The sequence below is a fragment of the Haliaeetus albicilla genome, chromosome 4 (genome assembly GCF_947461875.1).
Source record: "Haliaeetus albicilla chromosome 4, bHalAlb1.1, whole genome shotgun sequence".
In the NCBI taxonomy this organism is placed as follows: domain Eukaryota; kingdom Metazoa; phylum Chordata; class Aves; order Accipitriformes; family Accipitridae; genus Haliaeetus; species Haliaeetus albicilla.
Window position 1 is genome coordinate 40,438,487 of NC_091486.1, and position 25,765 is coordinate 40,464,251.

Here is a 25,765-nt window from a genome sequence, read left to right on the forward strand (position 1 = left end):
CCCCCTGACTTCCCCATGGGTTGGGTGTAATTACCAATAAAATCTGACAGAAGGTGCCCAAAGTGTGGGAATGATATCACTGCCTCATACAGATACCAGCTTAACCTCATGACTAGTGATGTAATCATTTCACAAGTCGACATTGCCCAGTACAGCAAAATGATAATCCCAATCACTCTCCCAGAGATGAGATACGCAACTACAGGCAATACATAAAGCATATAAGAACTTACAAAACGCCACCATGTAAACAGCTGAATCAACATTGTGACTAACATCTATTTATCTAGTATAAGAAATGCTTATGACAAATTTCTTTCAACACGCTCTGGCCAGATCTGTCGTTATCTCAACCCTTCGTGCCCCACGTTGGGCGCCAAAAAGAACTGTCGTGGTTTCAGCCCAGCCGGTAACAAAGGACCACGCGGCCGCTCGCTCACTCCTCCCACCCCCCTCCGGTGGGATGGGGGGAAGACGGAGGAGAGAAAAAAAAAAACAAAACTGGAACCTCGAGGGTTGAGATAAAGGCAGTTTACTGGAACAACACAAAGAAATTGCAACAACAACAACGGTACTAATGAAAAAGTATACAAAAAGAGTGATGCACAGTGCAACTGCTCACCACCCGGGACCCGACGCTCTGCCACTTCCCCCACCGAAAAGAAGAGCACACCCCCCCGCCCGCTCCCCATTTATATACTGAGCATGATGTCACATGGTATGGAATAGCTCCTTGGCCAGTTCAGGTCAGCTGCCCCGGCTATGCCCCCCCACCTCCCAGGTTCCTGTAAAAAAAATTAACTCTATCCCAGCTGAACCCAGGACATAGCCTTCAGACTTCTACATCAGGGAATCATGTTTTCTCAGGGGCTAGTAAAATAGGTAAATATTGGTAAATATAATTAAATAAGGAGAGGGCAAGATGAGTAAACAGGAAGGAATGAAGAAATTTCCCTAGGTGAACTCTGTATTCCATGTTGAAGATAGCTCATAGAATCATTCATCCAGGTTATCTGCAGCTTTGTCATCTTATTTGAGTCCTCAGAAAAAAAATAAATCTTGGATATATTGGAGCATATGAGATAAAAAAAGACTGTGAGTATATACAAATGTTATTTGAACAAGAATATTTTTTTTTCTGTCTTTTATTTAAGCTATTCAGAAGAAGGGAAGGGAAAGAACAATTGTTTAAATTGAAGTACTGTGTTATACAGGACATGTCTTTTGACTATTATGAACAATAATACATTTTAGAGTGAAAAGCAGTAAAATAGAACGGTGTGGTAGGATAGTACTGTTGCTAATTGTTAATGATCATTAATGGTAAATGCCTTGAGATGATAAATATCTTTGTGATTCTAGTTTAGGTAAATGCTAGCATAAGAAGGGAGACATTAGTGAAGTGAGAGAAAGTAAACATGGAATAAAAAATCTCTCTGTTTCTTTTCTACTAGGTATGAACTTGTACAGAGAGGTATGTTCACAGCCAAAGATATTGGATTGGTTCCAACTGTGTATACCCGCAACCAGCAACTTGAGGCTGAGAATATGCGTTTGAGGAAAGATTTGGAAAACTATAAACTTGCTGCAAAGTATGTTGTTTGGTCTTAATGAAACTTTGATATACAGTAGTAAATGGCCAGATAAAGTAAACCCAAGTACTTAATGGAAATAGGAAGTTCCTGTTTGTTATGCTGGCTGCATGTATTTTTACTTCTAGGTGACACTTATAATTACAGTTCATGTTTCTCAGCTCTATTAGAAACCTAAATCTTAATTTCTTTTATTTGTATTTACTGGGCTATAGAAAATAATTTTCAATATATGGTAATCACAACAAATTATTACAAAGAATCATGACAGTATAATATGTAGAACTAAAAAATAAATAGTTATATGCATTTTGTATTAAAATACAGTACTATAAATTACAGATACCACAAAAGATCAACATAGGAAAAAAAATCACTATACACTTCCTTTTTTTTTTTTTTTTAATTGCAAAAAATCTGTCACTCTGGCCCTAGTGGTAAATGGTATGTCAGTGTAAATTACCATCATTGATTATACTTGTGTGTACATTGTAGTAGTTGATTTTACAAGTCAGTTGTACTTCAGTCATAAGAGAGTTAAAATATTTAGTCTATATGATGGAGAGATGCAATAATGAACTACATGTAATATAGCCTTTTCTGAAGAATGTTATGTCTTCACATGTATGTGTTCATTGAGAATTTACCCTGAGACCTAATAATGCACTCACTTCAATTTTGCCAGTGCATAGTTTTAAAATATGGAGCTGTAAAAAAAAATGTTAACTCCATCTCTTTGATTTTCCTCAAGATTGCTCAAGCTACTAATTTTCATTTAGATTGTTCCTTTATGTGAAAAATAGCTACTCAGACCTTAAATGATCATTGCTGCTGATAATAATGATAATAAAATTATTTTCCAATGACAATGATTTATTTCATTTTAAATTAATAAATTAATTGGCCAAAGTCTAATAGTTAAGTAAACAGCTCTAATAATCAAGTCAAATAATGTGTAGTCTAAATATATTGTTGCACTGGGAGATGGGCCATACTGAAAGCATTCCTTTATTTAATCTGCAGCTTCTTTGGACAATGGGTAGTTAGGGATTGTGTCTCTCATTTGAGTGGGAGAGTAAGAAGCAGTAATGTGTAGTAAAAGAAGGAAAGATAAAATCTGGCCCTCCTGAAATTTATTATTGTCAGTAGTAATTTTAAGAGGCTTTCCTTTCTTTTTTTTCCTACCTTTTTTTCTCCCCCCCCCCGTATGAAGCAGAACATGCTATTACAAGATAATCTGAATGGATTATGACTTGGTAAGAGTTTTCCTGGGTTTGTTGCATTGCTACATGATTGTTTAAGAACATAAAGCTCCAAACCATTTCACCAAAAACATGGTCATGAATGAGTTGGGTTTTTCCCATAAGAATGTCTATATACTCTATGGGGTGCCAGAAAATTTTTTGTACCAGGTGTCTAGTTAAAAGGCTGAAAGATGACATGATAATGTGCAACAGGAAGAAAGCAGGAGAGGGAAAAGACATCGCTAGTATGCTATGTCCCTACAGGCTATCTGTTAAATAAACTCCCAACACTCACTTAAGTGAACTGTGCTAAAAAAATAAATAAATCCATGAACTGAAACTGTGCCCTGCTTTTTCACATTGTAGTGTTTGATGAAACCTAAAATAGCAGTGTTGTGGTGGTAAACACATGAGTCATGTCACCTGTTTGGTATTCCAGTGAGGGCAATGAGATATAGGGCAATTCTATATGACAAATTAGAAGTGGGTAAATTGTGTTCATTGGCATTTACTCTTAAATACTGCACTTATTCTGCATGTACCTTGTTAAAACACTATTAAAATTAGTCCTTCTTTCTCCACTTGTGGGGAGAGCTTTATTTTCAGTCTTTCTGCTAATACTAAAATGGAATATGTATATAGATGTGAAACTTGGTTTGTGCTAATGGTCACTACTTCATTTTTCAACCTTTTTATTTCAAATAACTTTCAAAGTTTTCACTGATACTAATGTTAACAGTTCAGCACTTCTGTGAAATTCATTTCACTTTGCTTTGAATAATTTATGAATTAAACCAGTACTGTTTCTGGAATAATGGGTGAAACTGAGCATTTTCGCTGTACGTTCCATGAGTTACAGTGTTCCTTTGTGTCTTTTGGATAAACCCTCATCATAATACTCTATAATAAATCCATTTACTGTTCTGACCATTAATAGCATTTTTTCTTGTTCATACATTCAATAACTGGAGTCAGTACCCTTGCTATGATAAAGCAAATATTCCAGCAGAGACCAAAATTACTTGGAGGACAATTGGAGTTGAGAAAGAATTCACCAGCTTATGCTGAAAACAAAATGCCTAAGAGCACTGAAGAAATGCCGATTTGACTGGTTAGAAACCAAGGATTCATAAGCAAAGAAAGTCTCATATTTTGCTCTGTGGATTAGTCAGAAAACCTTCATTGTGGGATACAGTGCTGTGATGAAGAAAGCTTTCAATTACATTTAGTATTTCTGAGCTTGGTACTCTTGCCATCTTGCAGAAGAGAGATGTTATTTGGGACTTAGGCAGTATGGGGGCCCAGGATAAATGACTCTAAACCAATTATCTCCTGCTTTAATGTTGTTTAGCAATTGGTGGAAGAGATTCAATGTCTAGAAGCTAACCGTAATTGTATTTTGGGTATTTTAATATAGTATTTACATGACTGGATGGCAAGCAGGTGGGCAAATAGAGTAGACTGCTGGCTGTTGGTTACATTTCACTGTGGCATTTCATCATTTAAAGAGAAAATCACAATCAGCTTCACTTCCTGTATACAGTGCATATGTTTTTTTAATATGTTGTCTAGTGTCTGAAGGCATCTTGAGATGTAACAAAGCCCCTGAATGCATGCATTAAAAGAAATATCAGCATAATTCTTTTACTCCGAAGCTAGTGATAGTTATTACCTGATGGTTTAGATACACTACTAATCTTTATTTAAATTATTTCTAGAAACAGACATTGTATTGTGATAGAAATCAAACCTAATTTTACATTGGTTTGCCATGTCACGGTAGTTAAAGTGTACCTTAAGTGTACTCTCTTTCTCTTTTATCTTGAAGACTACAGTTAAGCCCTGATTGATTGGTAAGGGATGTTATCTGCTGCAATATTTCTCTAATGGAAGCATAGATATTCTTTCCAATATGCAAAAAAAATTTGAAAATATCTCTGAAAATTGTTAACTTTTACAGGAGACTAATTTTAATTCATTGTCTTCAGTGATGATTTGTTATTTAAGCATTTAATATTCTAGTAATATTTGCTTGAGTTGAATAATAGATTGCAATTTCATAGAAACATTAAACTCTGCCTGTCTGATGATTTAAAATAGCTTGAATCCCATATATTTTGTTGTTTTCCTATGGCCAGACCCTTTGTATTGCCTTTGTATTTAAACATGTAGGTAGACAACGTAATGGTATATCAGGTTGAAGATTGTGTTAATCACAGGGACTGCTAACTGTGATATTTATAAATTCTTTAAACATTTAGGAATTTATTAGGTAGATGGAATGAACATTGTGTACAGCTTTTGTCTGAGGTTTGTGAGTTCACAAACATCAGTTAGGAAGTTTAAACATTTGCAGGTATCTTTCTGTACTGATTTTTGGAAACACACTCACAAATACACACCCAGTTTACAGCCACAGTAACGGTCAAAATATAAAGCAATCCTGGAAATCATATTTATTATTACTGTTAGTGCTATCACCAGCAATAAAATCCTCAGCTGATCTACTATTTCTGTGCCAAAATCTAACCGTTCCCACACATATTTCTCCACTTATACCATGGAAAAAATAAAGTGCACACTTAGTTGTATTGTACACCATATTTAAATGTGTCTGTTTAATTACGTGGTACATTTAGCATCCTTGCTGCTAAAGGCTATATAAACTAGATAGAGTAAAAGCATGAGAGTATATGTTTTCTGAAACTGTCTTTATTTTGATAAAAAATTTAGGGCTACAACTTGCAGCATCTTGGGGAATAAAGTCGCACCTAAATTCAGTGGGAACAGGGCATGTAAGTCAGCTTTGAAAATCCCTGCTTGGATTTATTGGACCCTGTCCTCTTCTGCTATTTTTATGAAACGACTTGCTTGAGAAAAGTTTAAATGGAGAGACCTGCAGTCTTTGATGTATATCTTAAGAAATGGATTTTAGCTTTGCTATGGCTGTAGCAATACCTTTTACTCTTAGAACAAGCTATCTGCTTAGCTCTGAAGGGGCAGGTTTTGTATTCAAGATCTTGCGGCAAGTCAGATTTTGTGAGTGGTGTCATGGAGTTGTTTCACAGAACTATCCTGAGACCACTGATTCATTTACCTCTCAAATGTTTCACTGTTCATAGGAGCTTGAGCAGAATCATTATTCTGTACTTTGCATCCCAATACCAATATCCTAAGTTACTCTGTTTCACAACTTCTGGTATTTGTACACACGCATACACAAAAGCTATGTGCATGCCCACAGCTCCTTTGAGCTTTTCACAGGGCTGCTGCAGGGGCAGCCCTGCCTGTTTTCATTTCCCTGCCAGCTTTTCTCAGCTTTGACTGATAGGTAGCGGCATTAATTCACTGTGGTCTTCTTCAGGTCTGTCTAATTGTTCCTGCTACAAGCAATGATTCACATATGAATGTACATGTATAAGTATGGTAGTTTGTATAGGTAATAAATATAGCAAATGCATATGTAGTAAATATAAATTATTTGTACCATTAAATATAATGTACTAGCAGCTATTGGTCATCTTCCTGGACCTGTGATTTTTGCATACTCCACTGTCATAGTGGTTTTCCTAACTCTTCAACTCCTGTTGGAGAGGAAATGAGCTTTATTTTTGCAAAGAGCAAATATCTAATTTCTGTACAGGGTAATTTCAAGCTTCCTTTGCAATTAAACAATTCATGTACTAATCTTTCCTGCCAAACCCGTATCAGTAAAGGCAAGGAGAAAATGTATGGAATATATACAGAGTATTTTCTTTTATGTTTATGGAGCAGAGTATCTCAGGGTGTCCCATGGCTGTGTGTAGAATGTGCTTAGAGAATAACAGGTTATCAGTATGTTTGCATTTAATTCTGAAATGGATTCCTCTTGCTTCCTGCTGTCACATACAGGGGACACTTGGGGACAGACTGTAAACATGATTGAACAGAGCCTAGAACTTTTTTAGCACAGTTTTTTCCAGAAGCTCTCTAAATGCATGTATTTGCAAGGCAATGATACCGTTATCCTTCTTTGTGTGTCCTTCTAGCATGTACCATTATGTTGGGCTCCAGATGTGATGTAGATATTAGAAAATCAGTATTGCAGTACCTTTTCGTGTAGAATTTTAAACCCACAACAAAAGTATTGTTTTCTAATCACCTGTAATTTAAATGTGTACTTCCACAAGACCTCTTGTGCTTAAAGTAAGGTTGACCTCAACTCTTGAGATTTATAATGCCAGAATTCTTATGGATTCTATCGAAAGGAACTGAGGGAAGGTGAAGAGTACCCATGGTTTTTTACATCCGCTGGCAGCAAAAAGACCTCCAAAGTACATGTTGTCCACCACAGGGCATACTACTAAAAGTTTCCAACTTGGATACAGTAGGCATGTGCATATCTGAAAATTAATTCTATATGTATTCAGCATACCTTGATGAGCAATTAATAGGAGGAGATTAATACTTCTTTCTTGCATTTTCTGTTTACATATAGTAAAGCTAAAGAGGCTTTCCTAAAAATGCAGAAAGAACGTGACTTCCATCGAATGCATCATAAGCGAGTGGTCCAGGAGAAAAACAAGCTTATTTGTGACATTAAAAGGTAAATAAATTATTTTAATTACTATACATGAAGCATTAAAGATAATGTCTTCAATTATTGCCTGGTATTGAGATAATGTTGTGGAATTTGAAGTGCTAAAGTAAAGCTTGCTGCATTTAGTTAGTGTCCTGGTAAATAGCAGTTCTATCTGACCATTCTGCCATGACTCAAACAATTTCTAATGTGTTTTTGGAATATTTTCCATGGTGTGATGTGGCATTGTTATGGGTTTGTGTGGTGGGGTTTTTGGTAGCAGGAGTGGGGCCGCAGGGGTGGCTCCTGTGAGAAGCTGCTACAAGCTTCCCAGGCTCAAAGTCGGATGCGTCTCTGGCCCAGGCTGACCCCATCAGTGACAGTGGTAGCACCTCTGGGAGAACATATTTTAAGGGGAACCGATAGAGAGTAGTGGGATTGGAATGTGAGAGGAACATCTATGCAGATGCTGAGGTCAGTGAAGAAGGATTCAGGGGAGGAGGTGTGCTGGAGGAGGTTGATGCCCCTGCAGCGCATGGTGAGACGGCAGCCTGTTCCCCTGCAGCCCACGGAGGTGAGCGGGGGAGCAGATGCCTCTAAAGATGGCCATGACTCCATGGGAAAGCCTGCGCTGAAGCAGGCTGTGACTGAAGATCAGCCCGCAGAAAGGACCCACACCAGGGAAGTTCATGAGGAACTGCAGCCCGTGGGAAGGACTCATGTTGAAGAAGTTCATGAAGGACTGTCTCCCATGGGAGGGACCCAATGCTGGAGCAGGGGATGAGTGAGGAGTCCTCTCACTGAGGAGGAAGGAGCAGCAGAGACAATGTGTGGCGAGCTGACCCCGACCCCCATCCTCTGTTCCCCTGCGCCACCGGGGTGGAAGAGGTAGAGAGAACCAGGAGTGGAGTTGAGCTGGGAAGGAGGGAGGGGTGGGGGGAAGGTGTGATTGATTTTGCAGTAAATTAAATTGGTTTTGTTTCTTCCCCAAATGGAGCCTGTCTTTTGCCTGTGACCGTAAGTGGGGAGTGATCCCTCCCAGTCCTTGTCTCGACACACAAGCTTTTCTTTATATTTTCTCCTCATCCCACTGTGGCCGGGAGGTGTCACAGTCTGACAAATTATAGTCAATGTCTCAAACATTCATTAAAGAACTTTGGTGGAGGAAACGGCCTCTGTAAAAACACTGGAGTTTTGTGAACAGGACAATGTGGCTGGAGGAGAGGGCCCCACGGAGGGTGGGACCGCACTTCTCCAAAGCCGCAATTCCTTATCTTAAGTGACCAGGAGAAGGAGCACAGCATATGCGCCTGGAGGAGGACGCCCCATGGAAGATGGGACTGTGCTTCTATCTTAAACGGTCATGCCAGCAGGAAAAGAGAGGCAGCTCCGCAATGAACCCCCCCCCCGCCCCCAAAGCTCACTGACCGATTCTGGAGAACCCAGGGAATAGGAACTGCTCGTGTCGAGACCATCAACTAACACACTATAAAAGAAGGGTGAACGCGTTCTCAGTGCACACCCTCTGGAACTGGATCTCTATGCTGGCTGGACCAACGCTGGACACAGGACTGGTGAAACCCTTTTCTTCTTTCTTTCTTTCTTTCTTTACTTTCTCTCTCTCCCTCTTTTCCTTCTCTCTTTTCCACAGTCCCTACACCTCATCCTTTTAACCTCAGTCCCTTTAACACCTCATCCTGTTGACCAAGTCTGAGACTAGGAGTGGATCTAGCCGCCCCTGGGCTCCTCTTTGAGAAGGAGTCCAGAAAGCAAGGGGGTCTGCTCTGAACCTCGTGACTCAACGGGAGGGCTCCCCTTCTGACACAGTTTCATGTTCCTTTTTCCATTTCTTTTTCTACTCCTCCCTTTTCTTTTCAAACAGTGGCTTAATGACATGTTGCAAGGTTCATATTGATAAGTTCACTTGTATTTGGGCAAGGTGAGCTAGGTTGAATAAATGTTGATTGTTGTTTGAACTCCCCTGGTGTCATTTCAACTTAATTCTGACAAAGGAAATCCATGAACCTGCGTCGCTCCAACTTTGGGATGCGACGGCGGGGGAAGGAGTGAGTGCGCAGCTGCATGGTGCTTTGTTACTGGCTAGGCTGAAACCACAACAGGCATTAATAAATACACATTATTTCTAATAGTTGAAAATATAAGTGACATTTTCTTTTACCCAGATATTTTTCTGTAAATATGTAGTGATTTCTGGGTTTAGATCCTTTATCCATTTTAAGGGTAATTGGTATTATACTGACTTCAGAACCTTTGTGTTCATGATTCCTGTTGCTGTTTTTTTTTCTGTCCTTTTACATCTTGAGCTTCCTATATGAAACTTGCGATGTTGCTTTGGTTGCAAATAAGCCCGAACTAGTGCATTGGCACTGAGTTATAATAATTTATTTTGTAATATTTAATTCCCTAATTTTGTCATTCTGGAATTCTGTAAGTTTTCTATTAACTGTTGTGCTACTTTGCCTCTATGAGTAGAACTTTTATATTTTTCATCTGAAGATCAGTGGGCCAGGTGAAAGAGTTGAGTTTAGAATCTCTTCTTTGCATATTTTTATTCCAGCACTTGTAAGCTACTCCCCAATGTTATTTTAAAACATCTGCAGCTCCAAACAATTCACAGAATGTTGTTGATATTGTTATCAATCAATGCATGTAATAGCAGCTACATGTTCTACATTTTTAACCCTGAAATCCATACATGCTAATGCAGGAGAGCACTTTTCACTGACTTATCCTCTGTGTGTCAGCTTTTTGCACAATGCAGTATTTTTGAAGTTGCTAGTGTCATGTGTTTCTCTTGAGAGATTATATATCTGACTTTTGGTCTGAAGAATTAAAGTGGTTAAGTATTCTGAATGTAATGTGCAGTGAAGAAAGAAATAGTAATCATATTATGACTGTTTTGTCTAGATTAGGATCTTAGTTGGTAGTTGGATAATAGCTGTAATTCTTTTTCTTCCAATGAAATATCATCCATCTGCAAGAAAACAGAAATTAACAAAAATTAATGTGCAGTATGTGTATGAAGGATTAAGAATAGGTCAGAATTGGATGGATTGTTTTAAAAGATATGACTAAACAAACTATGAATCCTCTTATTGATCTATTTTTTTTTTTTCTTGTGGTATTCCAGTTGGGTGGTTACATACTAAATAACCTTGCTATGTCCTCTGTGTTGATCTTTTGGCACTTCTAGTCTTTTATTTGGGGAGGGAAACACACATATAAATCTCTGATTTAACTCATCTTTGAGGTATCATTTGCCCTCTTCTTGTTCACAGGCTGAAGGCACATTATGCGTCATATGAACCAGTGCTGAAGCAGCTGACTGAAAAATACCAGACTACACTGAGGCAGAAAATGTTAACTAGTTTGGAGAGAGACAGAGCAGTTGGGCAGGTATAACTATGGTGAACACCACTTGCAAAGCTGTAAGGAATGCTTTTGGTTTTTACTTTGTTAAATACACAGGATGTTTCTGTTACAGCAACTCACTTATGTGATAGTTTGAAGCAGAATATTTTAGTGAGTTTCATGATATTTGGTGAAACATTAATATTGAAAGTATGTGAAACTTAGTGGCCACAAAGTAGTAGTTCTCAGTCTGTACTTGCTCAGTGCTGCTCTTACACGAGTCAGCAATGCGCAGACCCTAATATACTTTCAGTGTCAACAGATTAAGGAAAGGTGTGATATTCCCACAGATTCACATGCTTCCATTTATCCCTTCAGAAAGCTCTTATTTTAACTTTCTTTATTACTATTTATTTTTTTTCCTAAATATATCCAGGAATGACCTACTAGTTTAGGAAAAAATACATTAAGATATCAGAGATAGTTTTTCTGTCTTGTGAGTGGGATAACAGAGTAGTATTTTACTCCTATAATCTTATCTGATGTATGGGTTAGTATGCAAGATATTCTGCACCTTTAGCAGGTTCTACTATAAATACAGAAAGGATGGATGAAGAACAGAAAATTATCTTGCATGTGTTTAACTAATAGGTTGTTCAAAAAGAGAAGGAAAAAAAGAAAGACAAAAACATCCCAAAATGCATTGCATTTCAGCAGTAGCATCAACTATATGTGGGTAACATGAAAGGAATTTACCATGCTTGCACTCTTTTCTAATAGTCCTCATCTCTCACTTCCTCCTTTCCTCTGCCTCCAATTTTTCTCAGGTTACCTCAGGGCTTACTTTTAAAAGACTGAAGATTATATGTCTGAAATTTCACTAAGCAAATGAAAATGTCCTATAGAAAAAGAAAGGTTACTGTCCATATACAGTTATGCTGAATAAGGAGTACAAAACATGTAACAGTTCCAGTGACATGAAATTTCAGGAATGTATGTAAGGCCTATCCAGTTATGAACTGTAGGCATTCTGGAGTGATGACTTCTTTGGTAACACATAACATCATATTTTTTGGCATTTTCTTATGACAAAGCTATATGTCATATTGTGCTATTAAGTTAAAGATCAGTGCAGTGACAGCAGTGGCTAAAAGTTGATGGTGTAGTACGAGCCCTAGTATTCTATGTTTGCATAGTTTTAATAGATCTGTAAAAGTATTTTGAGAGATTCTGGATGGCTTGTATTTTATCGCACTGTTTCACTGGGCCTTTGCAAAATCTTGAATTAGGAGTAATGTTTATAACTTTGAGACAATAATCAGAAAAGTAAACAATTATAGATGGAATTTATTACTTAAATATGCAGGCATAAATGCTGTGTGTTGTGAACAGACAGTTGGAAAGCAATTTTTTCATATTGCCTCTCCTTGTTCTCTCATCTTTTTAAAACTAGGTTACAGGTTTGCAAGCCACATTACAAAATCTAGAGTCCAGATGTGCTATTCAGATTCCTGTGACAAAAGGTAAAATATTCCCATCACCAAGCTCAGACTGGTTATAGGTTTTTTGTTGTTGTGATGCATTTCAAAATTTGGTGTAATGGTAAATAAAAACTATTGCACTATAAACATTTTATCAACTGTCCTGGTGATAGAGCAGCAATTTTATCATTTGAATATTTATTCTAAAATGTATCAACTAAGGACAGTGAGACTGCTGATGGCAATATGGAATATGTGAGTAACTATGGAAGGACTTCATCCTAGAAATCTATTTTGTGTCTGATTTTATTATTTTATCCACTAATACTTTTTTTTTTTAATGCGAGTGTTCTTTTTCAGCTCACTCTTATAAAGGTATATATGGTGGTCTGGAAACATTCTGAAAATACTGTTGTTATGAAATCCAGCCTCTTATTTTAGCATGTCTCATTTTTACAGGAGGTTGCTAAGGTTATATAATACCTGCTGGAATAATATCTTTATCTGTATGGTACTACACTATTTCCCTGGTGTTTTGAATAAATGCATAATTATTAAGTTATTTTTCTAACTCCATCAGAAAAAAGCCCCAGAACCTCTGCTTTCCTAAGTAAATAAAGCCCATGCTATCACATTCTTTGTGAGCATCACTCCCCCTAATAATTTTGAACCTTTTTCCCAATTGCAGCTACGTTTGACAGTGAGATAAGTCTCAAAGAAACCGGGTTTCTAAAAGACCCCTGAAAAGAGATGATATGATGAAAAAGGGAAACAGTGAGCTCTACCCTCTTTGACAACAGAATATTCACATGAGAAGGGGATGTTGCACCTGCATGAGTGCAGTCATGAGCAGAATTTCAATCAGAGATTGCAGTTTATTTGACATTAGAGGACCTCAAATTTCTCAGCCACATAGGTGACCAGGTATCAAATTATATACCCAGGTGAAGCATTTATTGCAATTAGGACATTTTGTTATATGTTTCTTTAGTGGTTTTTTTTCTAGTGTGTTAAAAACCTAAACTTCCTTTTGCACGGGTAGTATACCCCAGGTAAAAAGCCACCAAGTTACCCCAGCCTTTGACAATCAAGCTTCATTAGTTCCCAAGTTCATGGAGTTACTTCCATTGTATAAAAGTCCTGCAGAAAAGACAAGGCTGAGAAGAATAATAGTAGCCACATAAACATTTTTGTTTCTTTTTGGATCTGTAGTTGATTGAAGAGGCTAGCAAGCATTTCCTTGACTATTAAGATGGCTTATTTACTATTAATTGTCGTGGTTTAACCCCAGCCAGCAACTAAGCACCACACAGCCGCTCACTCACTCCCCCCCATCCAGTGGGATGGGGGAGAAAATCGGGGAAAAAAAGAAGTAAAACTTGTGGGTTGAGATAAGAACGGTTTAATAGAACAGAAAAGAAGAAACTGATAATGATAATGATAACACTAATAAAATGACAACAGTAGTAGTAAAAGCATTGGAATGTACAAATGATGCGCAGGGCAATTGCTCACCACCTACCGACCAACACCCAGCCAGTCCCCCCGCGGCGATTCCCCGCCCCCACTTCCCAGTTCCTAAACTAGATGGGACGTCCCATGGTATGGAATACACCGTTGGCCAGTTTGGGTCAGGTGCCCTGACTGTGTCCTGTGCCAACTTCTTGTGCCCCTCCAGCTTTCTCGCTGGCTGGGCATCAGGAGCTGAAAAATCCTTGACTATAGTCTAAACACTACTGAGCAACAACTGAAAACATCAGTGTTATCAACATTCTTCACATACTGAACTCAAAACATAGCACTGTACCAGCTACTAGGAAGACAGTTAACTCTATCCCAGCTGAAACCAGGACATTAATGCAGACGTTTCAACTACCGTCCAGATCTTTGCTACTGCCTGCCTGTTATGAACGTAGCACATTTGGTTTGATTTTTTTTCCTTCAAATTCTATCTAATATAGGTTGAAGCTGTTGGTCTCCTAAATTGTCGTGAATTGCTACGAGCACTGGACTGAGATCTAATTATCTGAAAGATGCCTCTCATCCTAGCTCAAGTCTTGGTTTCCATGCAGCAGTGGGATGCTTACATAGCTGAGAAGTCCCTTGGAGCACACCCTACTCCTTTTCTAAACTACTGTTTAGTTAAGAGCATAGCTGCTTTCATTTCTGGGAGAACCCAAACGGGTTCTGTAGTCTTACCCAGTGTAAACTAAGCTATGATTTTGTTTTGTACACGAGCAAGTAGCTACTGAACTAATAACTTTTGTAAATATAAACTTCAGATGTGTTAACAGGGTGGAATACTGAAGTACAGGCAGCAAGCCTCTTCAGTGTTCACAGTATCTTTCTGGTATGGGATTCTGATGCCTTTTTTTGTATGTGCCTCCTCAGCAAGGCACATTTCAGGCCCCCAAAATACCTTTATGTGGCTGTATGTACTGGATATGCTCTGCTGCAGTCTTTAAATCTTGTTACAACTTAAAGTATAAGCTTCTGCCCCACTAAAGAGCACAGCTCATTTTCATCCCACTTCAGACAAGGAGGCAGAGAATGGGCTTTTTATTTTCTGTTACTTTAGGGCGTATAGCATTCAACTTTTCATTATACTCTGGCTTGAGAATATATAGTCTGGGTTCTTCTCCCATGATAGTGTTTTACAGTAGAGATGCCCCATCTGTCTCTTTTTCATATTACACATAGTTCCATTTGTTGTTTGACTGATTCTAAAAACCCCTCTCTGGCTGTTCACAGTACATGTTTATTCTCCAAAAATCTTGAGAGCACTTTATAAAACCAAAAAGTGACAAGCAGGGGAGCACTTTATAAATAATAATATAAAACCCCAAAAGGTCACTTAGTCTCCAACACCAATTATTAAGCTTACCAGCCACCCATGTGCTTGTACAAGCCTTAATTTGCTACATACCTTGTGCATCATAAATTAAGTGGTATTTCAGTTCATTTCTTTCCAGTACTTTGTCCTCTAATACTACATAATTTTTATTGCCTTTTGTAGGTCATACTCATGTCTCAGTGGGTGATACTGTCTCTTACTCAGATACTTTCTGCTGCCTCTTAAAAGATGGTCATGTCCTGTTGCCTCTTGAATTCTTATTCCTGAGACAGTATAAATGCAACCTTGAGAAGCAAGCAGTGCATAGATACTTGAAAAATGTTTGCTGCATTTCTCTCTAAATTTAAGTTCTTATTTTGCAACGAGCCAGTGCTGTTGGACTTGCAAATCTCTGCTGTAAGGAGACCTACAGCTGCATTTTTTCAGTTGCTGTTTCTTCAGGGCTGACTTTTATGCATTAGTACATTGGTATGTTTTAGTTAGAAGATAATGAACATTCAGACTGGCAAGTTATCATTTGCCAAGGTAAGATGCCTTTTCTGGCCAGCTGTGTGCTTTCACTGCAGCGCAGAGCATGAAGGAACGAGAATGGCTCTGCCCAGGAGCAGGAGATTGCCTGTCACTGCTCCTAATGCTGCTTCTGTCCCACAATCTGACTTGATTGCAGAACACCTAGAATGCTAGCTTTGGCTAGAGGGCACTGAGAGTGGCTTTTAATTAGTTTTGGATCTGCTGAATTGTTCGAGGTTTTGAACAGTGGCAGTGAGGCACACCCAATCCATTGTGAGTTTGGTTTTTTGTTGGGTTGGGGTTTTGGTTTGGGGTTTTTTTGAGGGTTGGTTTTTTTGAGTCGTATAGTGCATAGTGAAGAACAAAGGGAATCATAGAATCATTTAGGTTGGAAAAGACCTTTAAGATCATCGAGTCCAACCATCAACCATGCCCACTAAACCATGTTCTGAAGTGCCTTGTCTACGTGCTTTTTGAATACCTGCAGGAGTGGTGACTCAACCACTTCCCTGGGCAGCCTGTTCCAATGCCTGACAACCCTTTCAGTAAAGAAATTTTTCCTAGTGTCCAATCTAAACCTCCCCTGCCACAACTTGAAGCCATTTCCTCTCGTCCTATCTCCAGCCACCTGACAGAAGAGACCAGCAGCCACCTCACTACAACTCCCCTTCAAGCGATAAGGTCTCCCCTCAGCCTCCTTTTCTCCAGGCTAAACAACCCCAGTTCCCTCAGCCGCTCCTCAGAAGACTTGTGCTCCAGGCCCCTCACCAACTTGGTTGCCTTTCTCTGGACACACTCCAACACCTCAGTTTCTTTTCTGTAGTGAGGGGCCTGAAACTGAAGACAGTACTCAAGGTGTGGCCTCACCAGTGCTGAGTACAGGGGAACAATCACTTCCCTGCTCCTGCTGGCCACACTATTTCTGATACAGGCCAGGATGCCATTGGCCTTCTTGGCCAGCTGGGCACACTGCCGGCTCATATTCAGCCAGCTGTCAACCAGCACCTCCTAGGTCCTTTTCTGCTGGGCAGCTTTCCAGCCACTCTTCCCCAAGCCTGTAGCGCTGCATGGGGTTGCTGTGACTGAAGTGGAGGACCTGGCACTTGACCTTGTTGAACTTCATACAATTGGCCTCAGCCCATCGATCCAGCCTGTCCAGATCCCTCTGCAGAGCCTTCCTACCCTCAAGCAGATCAGCCCTCCCTCCCAACTTGGTGTCATCTGCAAACTTACTGAGGGTACACTCGATTCCATTGTCCAGATCATTGATAAAGATATTAAACAGAACTGGCCCCAGTATTGAGCCCTGGGAAACACCACTTGTGACCGGCCACCAACTGGATTTAACTCCATTCACCACAACCCTCTGGGCTCATCCAGCCAGCCAGTTTTTCACCCAGCGAAGAGTGCACCCATCCAAGCCATGAGACGCCAGCTTCTCAAGGAGTATGCCATGAGAGACAGTGTCAAAGGCCTTACTAAAGTTGAGGTAGATAACATCCGCAGCCTTGCCTTCATCCACTAGGTGGGTCACCTGGTCATAGAAGGAGATCAGATTGGTCAAGCAGGACCTGTCTTTCATAAACCCATGCTGGCTGGGCCTGATCCCCTGCTTGTCCTGAAGCTTCATAGTATGCACAATGAGTTTGCATTGTAAATTTGTATCTGGTGGCTAGCTAGAAAAAAAATTTACAGTAGTTAATGTTAATTTTAGGACAACTATTCTGGACTTATTACTTAGGCATTTGATGTAGCAGCTTTCACCCTGATGCCTTTCAAAAAATTGAAGAGGACAGTGTCCACAATACAGAGCATGTAATTTATTTACTAGGGTTTTTTTGCTGTCCCACTGCCAGACTGGTGTTTAGCTTTGCAAACAGTGCTTGGTACACAAATCCTTCAGAAGAAAGTGTTCTTTAGGTGTCTTAAAAATTATTAGAAGTTTAAGTTTTTATTTGCTATTTACTTACCTTGCTTGTTTGAAGTTGATATAAAGGACATTTAATAGTTGGAGAGGACTAGTTAAAGTTAGGATTAGCACTCAGTCATCTTGTAAAGTGTTTCTCTGTCCCTGCTATGTTCCCTCAGAAGCCAGCTCTGAAAGAAAAGTTGTATTTTGAGTTGAGATTGTTTTTAAAAAGGTTTGGATGTTTCACTTAAGAAGATTTGCATTAAAAACTGGTTCTGTTTTTGTTTTAAATTGGGTCCTCCCTGATGTGGTAGCAAGATCATACACAGAGGGATCTAATTATCAAAGAGAAATAACTGATTTTTTTATTTAGGTTATTGTTGTATATTAACAGAGCACTTGTATCCTTGCTTACGGATCAAGACACAGTGTTAAGTGGTGCTTTGAAAAAAGACCACTTTTTCCTGAAGGAATTAAGCAATGTTGATTGTGGCTTGCTTATAAACCTAAGTGAACGCTGCTATAACAGCTGGTTCTAAAAACCTGTTATAAAACTGTTACTTGCTCAGTACATATCTTGTGTTTTCTAAAAACAACAGCTGCTTATTTACTACTCAATTATATTCAGAAGTTGAACTCAATGAGTTTCTTTACTCATGGTTGAATTAACTCATTGCTAAGCCTGTTAACTGTGCTTTTCCTTTCCTTGATCTAATGTAATTGCTGTTAGAAGGTCATGTAAAAAGAAATTCAAAATGCACCAGTTAAAGTACTTAAACCTTGTTGTCCCCATTCCATCTACAATGCAGTCTGAATAGAAAATCTGTAAACACAAGCTGTTGAAGTCTTAGTGCAATCGCAACAGTTCTTTAGAATTTGTTTATTTTTTTAATGGTTACTGACTTTTTAAGCCCTTCAACTGTCATAACTCTGTTGGTTTATGTGTATTTCAAAAGCACCAACAAACAAATGCTCCATGAGCAATGTGCTAGTGGGTAGCAGTTACTGAGTGTGTAGAAAGTGTTTGACACATAAACCAATTTTGCAGTATACGGTTCCTCAGAGAAAATTATTATTCAGGATATCTGTGACAGTAGCTTTAACTTAAAGCAGTGAGAATACAGACATTTTGTTAGACCAGGCACAGTTCTTTTCATCAGTTTTAGTCAAATTGGGTATCCAGGAAGGTTTTGTGTTTCCTTGATCTGCTTTTTTTTGCCTCAAGAGTGGAGAGGGTGGGTTTTTTCCCCTTTAAGTCAGAAAGTTTGCATTTTCGCATCAAGGTCTTAATAAAACTAGTTTACAAGAGCAAGTATTTAGAAATGCATACTGTGAAGTACATTTGTTTCAGTTGGGATTTTAGCTGTGTAATGTGTTTTTCAATCTGAGATTTTTTCAAAGAACTGGAGGGATATAAGTACCCAAATCCTGTTGGAATTCAGTGTTCAATTCTTTTTCCTGTAGACCCATTGTCCTGGGTTCAGCTGGGGTAGAGTTAATTTTTACAGGAACCTGGGAGGTGGGGGGCATAGCCGGGGCAGCTGACCTGAACTAGCCAAGGAGCTATTCCATACCATGTGACATCATGCTCAGTATATAAATGGGGAGCGGGCCGGGGGGTGGTCTTGACTTTCGGTGGGGGAAGCGTCGGAGCGTCGGGTCCCGGGTGGTGAGCAGTTGCACTGTGCATCACTCTTTTTATATACTCGTTCATTAGTCCCGTTGTTGTTGTTGTAATTTCTTTGTGTTGTTCCAGTAAACTGCCTTTATCTCAACCCTCGAGGTTCCAGGGTTTTTTTTCTTTTCTCTCCTCCGTCTCTCCCCCATCCCACCGGAGGGGGGTGGGAGGAGTGAGCGAGCGGCCGCGTGGTCCTTTGTTACCGGCTGGGCTGAAACCACGACAGTCCTTTTTGGCGCCCAACGTGGGGCACAAAGGGTTGAGATAACGACAAATCTGGCCAGAGCGTGTTGAAACACATTTGTCATAAGCATTTCTTATATTAGATAAATAGATGTTCGTCACAATGTTGATTCATTTGTTTACATGGTGGCATTTTGTAAGTTCTTATATGCTCTATGTATTGCCTGTAGTTGCGTATCTCATCTCTGGGAGAGTGATTGGGATTATCATTTTGCTGTACTGGGCAATGTCGACTTGTGAAATGATTACATCACTGGTCATGAGGTTAAGCTGGTATCTGTATGAGGCAGTGATATCATTTCCATACTTTGGGCACCTTCTATCGGATTTTATTGGTAATTACACCCAATCAATGGGGAAGTTAGGAGGGAATACTTCCCCCTGTCTGTTCGTCTCCCTTCTCTCCTTCTGACTAATTACAACAGCTTTCGAGAATTTTGAATATCCTTGGGATGTGCAAGCCAGTGTGCTGTTAGTGCTATGCCTCCTGACTATGTTTCAGGTCTTGTTTAGGGGTACAAAAAGGCTCTTTAAGAGTACCACCCAGAGATCTGTCGCAAAGCTGGATGTTCATGGGTGGCACGGCATGTGGGAGGATGTGGGCAGGTATCTAGAGAACTTCTCACCTCCAGTGGCTTGGAAGTTCACTCCCGAACAACTGCAGAACCCTCATGAAGTGGTAGAATATTTGAAAGAAAAATGCTGTGGCTATTCCAGAGACATACAACTCACTGCATTGTGCTGGGCCCTGGCCAGTATCTACCAAACACTGCTTGATATTAGGCAGCACCCTCAGGGGGAAAAGGGGGAAAAGATGGAAAACAGGGCAACAAGCACCGTGGCTACCCCAACCCCAACAACAGATACTGCAGCTAAACCAGAGAACCAACCTGTGCCAGTATCAGTCGCCCCTGTACAGAAAAAGAAACACACAAAGAAATCAGTTCGCTCAGTGAGAGATGAAGATGAACCAGGGTCATCGCGAGAACAGGAGGAAGAGGCAGAACCTGAAATAATTACCCGATCTCTATCCCTGAGTGAGTTGCGTGACATGCGAAAAGATTTTAGCCGCCACCCAGGTGAGCACATTGTTACCTGGCTGCTCCGATGCTGGGATAATGGGGCTAGTAGTGTGGAATTAGAGGGTAAGGAAGCCAAGCAGTTGGGATCTCTGTCTAGAGAAGGGGGTATCGACAAGGCGATTGGGAGAAAAACACAAGTCCTCAGCCTCTGGAGGCGACTTCTGTTAGGTGTAAAGGAAAGATACCCCTTCAGGGATGAAGTTACATGTCACCAAGGCAAGCGGACCACCATGGAGAGAGGTATCCAGTACCTGAGGGAATTAGCCGTGCTGGAGGTGATTTATAACAATCCAGAAAATGCGCAGTCACCCACAGATCCAGATGAAGTCCAATGCACACAACCGATGTGGCGGAAGTTTCTACGAAGTGCACCACCAACCTATGCCAACTCATTGGCAGTAATGTCCTGGAAAGAAGGCTATGGACAAACGGTGGATGAGTTGGCTGTCCAACTCTGGCAATACGAAGGAAGTCTCTCTTCCTCCCTACGGGCCTGTGTCTCGGCTGTAGAGGAATTGTCCCGAGAGTTCCAGCAATTCAAAGTGGATATGTCCTCCTCCTCACCTGTACAGGCCTGCATCGCAGCTATTGGGAGTAAGCATTCCTCTGCCCAAGAGAGAGGAGAGAGAAAGTACACACGACGGGCTAACCTGTGGTTTTACCTGCGTGACCATGGAGAGGACATGAGGAAGTGGGATGGAAAACCTACCTCAGTCTTGGATGCACAGGTACGGGAGTTGCGAGAAAAAGCAACCAGAACAGAGGATTCTTCTTGGAAAACTGCTGCTCCAGTTTCCCGTGAGCAGTCCCCCGGACGCAGTAGATGGGCTGATCTCATTTCTGATCCTCTTGAAGGGACTTCTGATTCACATGTGCGAAAAGTGAGTAACGGATATTCTAACCAGGATTAGAGGGGCCCTGCCTCCAGCCAGGTGGAGGAAAGGGACAACCGAGTCTACTGGACAGTGTGGATTTGATGGCCTGGCACATCAGACCCACAGGAATATAAGGCTCTAGTAGACACTGGTGCACGATGCACCCTAATGCCATCAAATTATAAAGGGGCAGAACCCATCTGTATCTCTGGTGTGACAGGGGGATCCCAACAGCTAACCGTATTGGAAGCTGAAATGAGTCTAACTGGGAATGAGTGGCATAAACACCCCATTGCAACTGGTCCAGAGGCCCCGTGCATCCTTGGTATAGATTATCTCGGGAGGGAGTATTTCAAGGACCCAAAAGGGTACCGTTGGGCCTTTGGTATAGCTGCATTGGAGACGGAAGAGATTGAACAGCTGTCTACCCTACCTGGTCTCTCCCAAGACCCTTCGGTTGTGGGGTTGCTGAAGGTTGAAGAACAACAGGTGCCAATTGCTACCACGACGGTGCACCGGCGGCAATATCGCACCAACCGAGACTCCCTGATCCCCATCCATAAGCTGATTTGCCAACTGGAAAGCCAAGGAGTGATCAGCAAGACTCACTCACCCTTTAATAGTCCCATATGGCTCGTGCGGAAATCTAATGGGGATTGGAGACTAACAGTAGATTATCATGGGCTGAATGAAGTCACGCCACCGCTGAGCGCTGCTGTGCCAGATATGTTAGAGCTTCAATATGAACTGGAATCAAAGGCAGCTAAGTGGTATGCCACAATTGACATTGCTGATGCATTTTTCTCCATTCCTTTGGCAGTGGAGTGCAGGCCACAGTTTGCTTTCACTTGGAGGGGTGTCCAGTACACCTGGAATCGACTGCCCCAGGGGTGGAAACACAGCCCCACTATTTGCCATGGACTGATCCAGGCTGCACTAGAAAAAGGTGAAGCTCCAGAGCACCTGCAATATATTGATGACATCATCATATGGGGCAGCACGGCAGAAGAAGTTTTTGAGAAAGGGAAGAAAATAATCCAAATCCTTTTGAAGGCTGGTTTTGCCATAAAAGAAAGTAAGGTCAAGGGACCTGCGCAGGAGATCCAGTTCTTAGGAGTAAAATGGCAAGACGGGCGTCGTCAGATCCCTGCGGACGTGATCAACAAAATAGCAGCTATGTCCTCACCGACTAATAAAAAGGAAACACAGGCTTTCTTAGGTGTTGTGGGCTTTTGGAGAATGCATATTCCAAATTACAGTCAAATTGTAAGTCCTCTCTACCAAGTTACCCGGAAGAAGAACGATTTTAAATGGGGGCCTGAGCAACGACAAGCCTTTGAACAAATTAAGCGGGAGATTGTTCATGCAGTAGCTCTTGGGCCAGTCCGGACAGGACCAGATGTTAAAAATGTGCTCTACACTGCAGCTGGGGAGAATGGCCCTACCTGGAGCCTTTGGCAGAAAGCACCTGGAGAGACCCGAGGCCAACCCCTGGGGTTTTGGAGTCGGGGATATCGAGGATCCGAGGCTCGCTATACTCCAACTGAAAAAGAGATATTGGCAGCATATGAAGGAGTTCGAGCCGCTTCAGAAGTGGTTGGTACTGAAACACAGCTCCTCTTAGCACCCCGACTGCCAGTGCTGGGCTGGATGTTCAAAGGGAAAGTTTCCTCTACACATCACGCGACTGATGCCACGTGGAGTAAGTGGATTGCACTGATCACACAACGAGCTCTCATAGGAAACCCCAGTTGCCCAGGAATTGTGGAAGTGATCACGGACTTGCCAGAAGGCAAAGATTTCAGAATGTCACCAGAGGAGGAGGTGACACGGGCTGAAGAGGCCCCGCTGTATAATAAACTGCCAGAAAACGAGAGGCCATATGCCCTGTTCACTGATGGGTCCTGTCGCATCGTGGGAAAACATCGGAGGTGGAAGGCTGCTGTATGGAGTCCTACACGACTAGTTGCAGAAACTGCTGAAGGAGAAGGTGAATCGAGTCAGTTTGCAGAGGTGAAAGCCACCCAGCTAGCATTAGATATTGCTGAAAGAGAAAGGTGGCCAGTGCTCTATCTCTATACTGACTCATGGATGGTGGCAAATGCCCTATGGGGGTGGCTACAGCAATGGAGGAAGAGCAGCTGGCAGCGCAGAGGTAAACCCATCTGGGCTGCCACACTGTGGCAAGATACTGCTGTTTGGATAGAGAAGCTAGTGGTAAAGTACGTCACGTAGATGCTCATATACTTAAGAGTCGGGCCACTGAAGAACATCAAAACAACCAGCAGGCAGATCAGGCTGCCAAGATTGAAGTGTCTCAGGTGGACCTGGACTGGCAACGTAGGGGTGAGCTATTTATGGCTCAGTGGGCCCACGATACCTCAGGCCATCAGGGGAGAGATGCAACATATAGATGGGCTTGTGATCGAGGGGTGGACTTGACCATGGACACTATCGCACAGGTCATCCACGAATGTGAAACATGTGCCGCAATTAAGCAAGCCAAGCGGCAAAAACCCCTGTCGCATGGGGGGCGATGGCTGAAATATAAACAGTGGGAGGCCTGGCAGATTGACTATATCACACTCCCACAAACCCGCCAAGGCAAGTGCCATGTGCTTACAATGGTGGAAGCAACCACTGGATGGCTGGAAACATACCCTGTGTCCCATGCCGCTGCCCAGAACACTATCCTGGGCCTTGAAGAGAAAGTTTTATGGCAACACGGCACCCCAGAAAGAATTGAGTCGGATAACGGGACTCACTTCCGAAACAACCTCATAGACACCTGGGCCAAAGAACATGGCATTGAGTGGGTATATCACATCCCTTATCACACACTGGTCTCTGGAAAAATTGAACGATACAATGGACTGCTGAAAACTACATTGAGAGTGATGGGCGGTGGAACTTTCAAACATTGGGATACACATTTAACGAAAGCCACCTGGTTAGTTAATACTAGAGGATCCGCCAATCGGGCTGGCCCCGCCCAACCAAGACTTCCACATACTGTAGAAGGCGATAAAGTCCCTGTAGTGCGCATGAGGAGTATGTTAGGAAAGACAGTCTGGGTTAGTCCTCCCTCAAGCAGAGGCAAACCCATTCAAGGGGTTGTTTTTGCTCAGGGACCTGGGTACACCTGGTGGGTGATGCAGAAGGATGGGGAAGTTTGATGTGTACCTCAGGGGGATTTGATTTTGGGATAGAATAGCCAGTGAATTAGGCTGTGTGATATTTAAGTACTAAATAACCTGCTTATGTATGTCGTTGTATCTATAGTGTCTATATGCCATATCAAGGGTATTACTGTAAGAATTACCCAAATGACTGCAGGATGGACTTTGAAACTAAGCCAAGTACAACAGCGACAGAACTTGAACTGGCACCCAGCAACTTCCTCAAGCTCAATGTCTTCGACCTGCAGACCAAGGGCGTGGGTTGCACCAAATGTACCAGCCACAAGTTCCAGAGGCAGCATACAACAACCCAACATCTCACACCATCTCTCTTATCCTGAAGAACTGTTACAACAGATGGAGCCCCAAAGTCATGGACTAAATAAAATTGATGGACACATTAGAGGGATAGCCCATTGACTAAGGGAATACTATTTGTGTGTGCGCGGGGCGGGGGCGAGTCCATATACTTATATATATAAGACAAGGAAAGTGGTAGTGGTTGATTGGAAAATGTAAGATCTGGGCATGATGTAGATGGTATAGAATAAGGGGTGGATAATGTCCTGGGTTCAGCTGGGATAGAGTTAATTTTTACAGGAACATGGGAGGTGGGGGGCATAGCCGGGGCAGCTGACCTGAACTAGCCAAGGAGCTGTTCCATACCATGTGACATCATGCTCAGTATATAAATGGGGAGCGGGCTGGGGGGAGTTCTCTCGACTTTTGACTTTCGGTGGGGGAAGTGGCAGAGCATCGGGTCCCGGGTGGTGAGCAGTTGCACTGTGCATCACTCTTTTTGTATACTCTTTCATTAGTACCGTTGTTGTTGTTGTAACCTTTTTTTTTGTGTTGTCCCAGTAAACTGCCTTTATCTCAACCCTCGAGGTTCCAGGGTTTTTTTCTTTTCTCTCCTCCATCTCCTTCCTATCCCACCGGAGGGGGGCGGGAGGAGTGAGCGAGCAGCTTCGTGGTCCTTTGTTACCGGCTGGGCTGAAACCATGACACCCATGTACATACTGCAACAAGATACAGGGATTACAAGGGACTGTATTCAGATGTGTGAGTTGCCAATACAAAGACTGTCAGAGAACAGTATCCTTTCTACCAGATCATTGTACAGTAGTCCACATGTGCTATACTGTTCCTTGTGTTTCTTTCAGCCTATTCTGATGCTTTACAACTATG

The 25,765-nt window shown here is 41.5% G+C and overlaps 1 protein-coding gene across 1 annotated transcript in view; it reads left to right on the forward strand.

Annotated features, from left to right (window-relative positions):
* SPAG16 (sperm associated antigen 16) overlaps nucleotides 1-25,765 on the forward strand; it is a 439,096-nt gene that overhangs the window by 22,400 nt on the left and 390,931 nt on the right. The window contains exons 5-8 of the mRNA XM_069782045.1: nucleotides 1,455-1,592; nucleotides 7,314-7,421; nucleotides 10,694-10,811; nucleotides 12,220-12,289. Coding sequence (XP_069638146.1) covers nucleotides 1,455-1,592; nucleotides 7,314-7,421; nucleotides 10,694-10,811; nucleotides 12,220-12,289 — 434 coding nt within the window. The remainder of the gene's footprint in view (nucleotides 1-1,454; nucleotides 1,593-7,313; nucleotides 7,422-10,693; nucleotides 10,812-12,219; nucleotides 12,290-25,765) is intronic.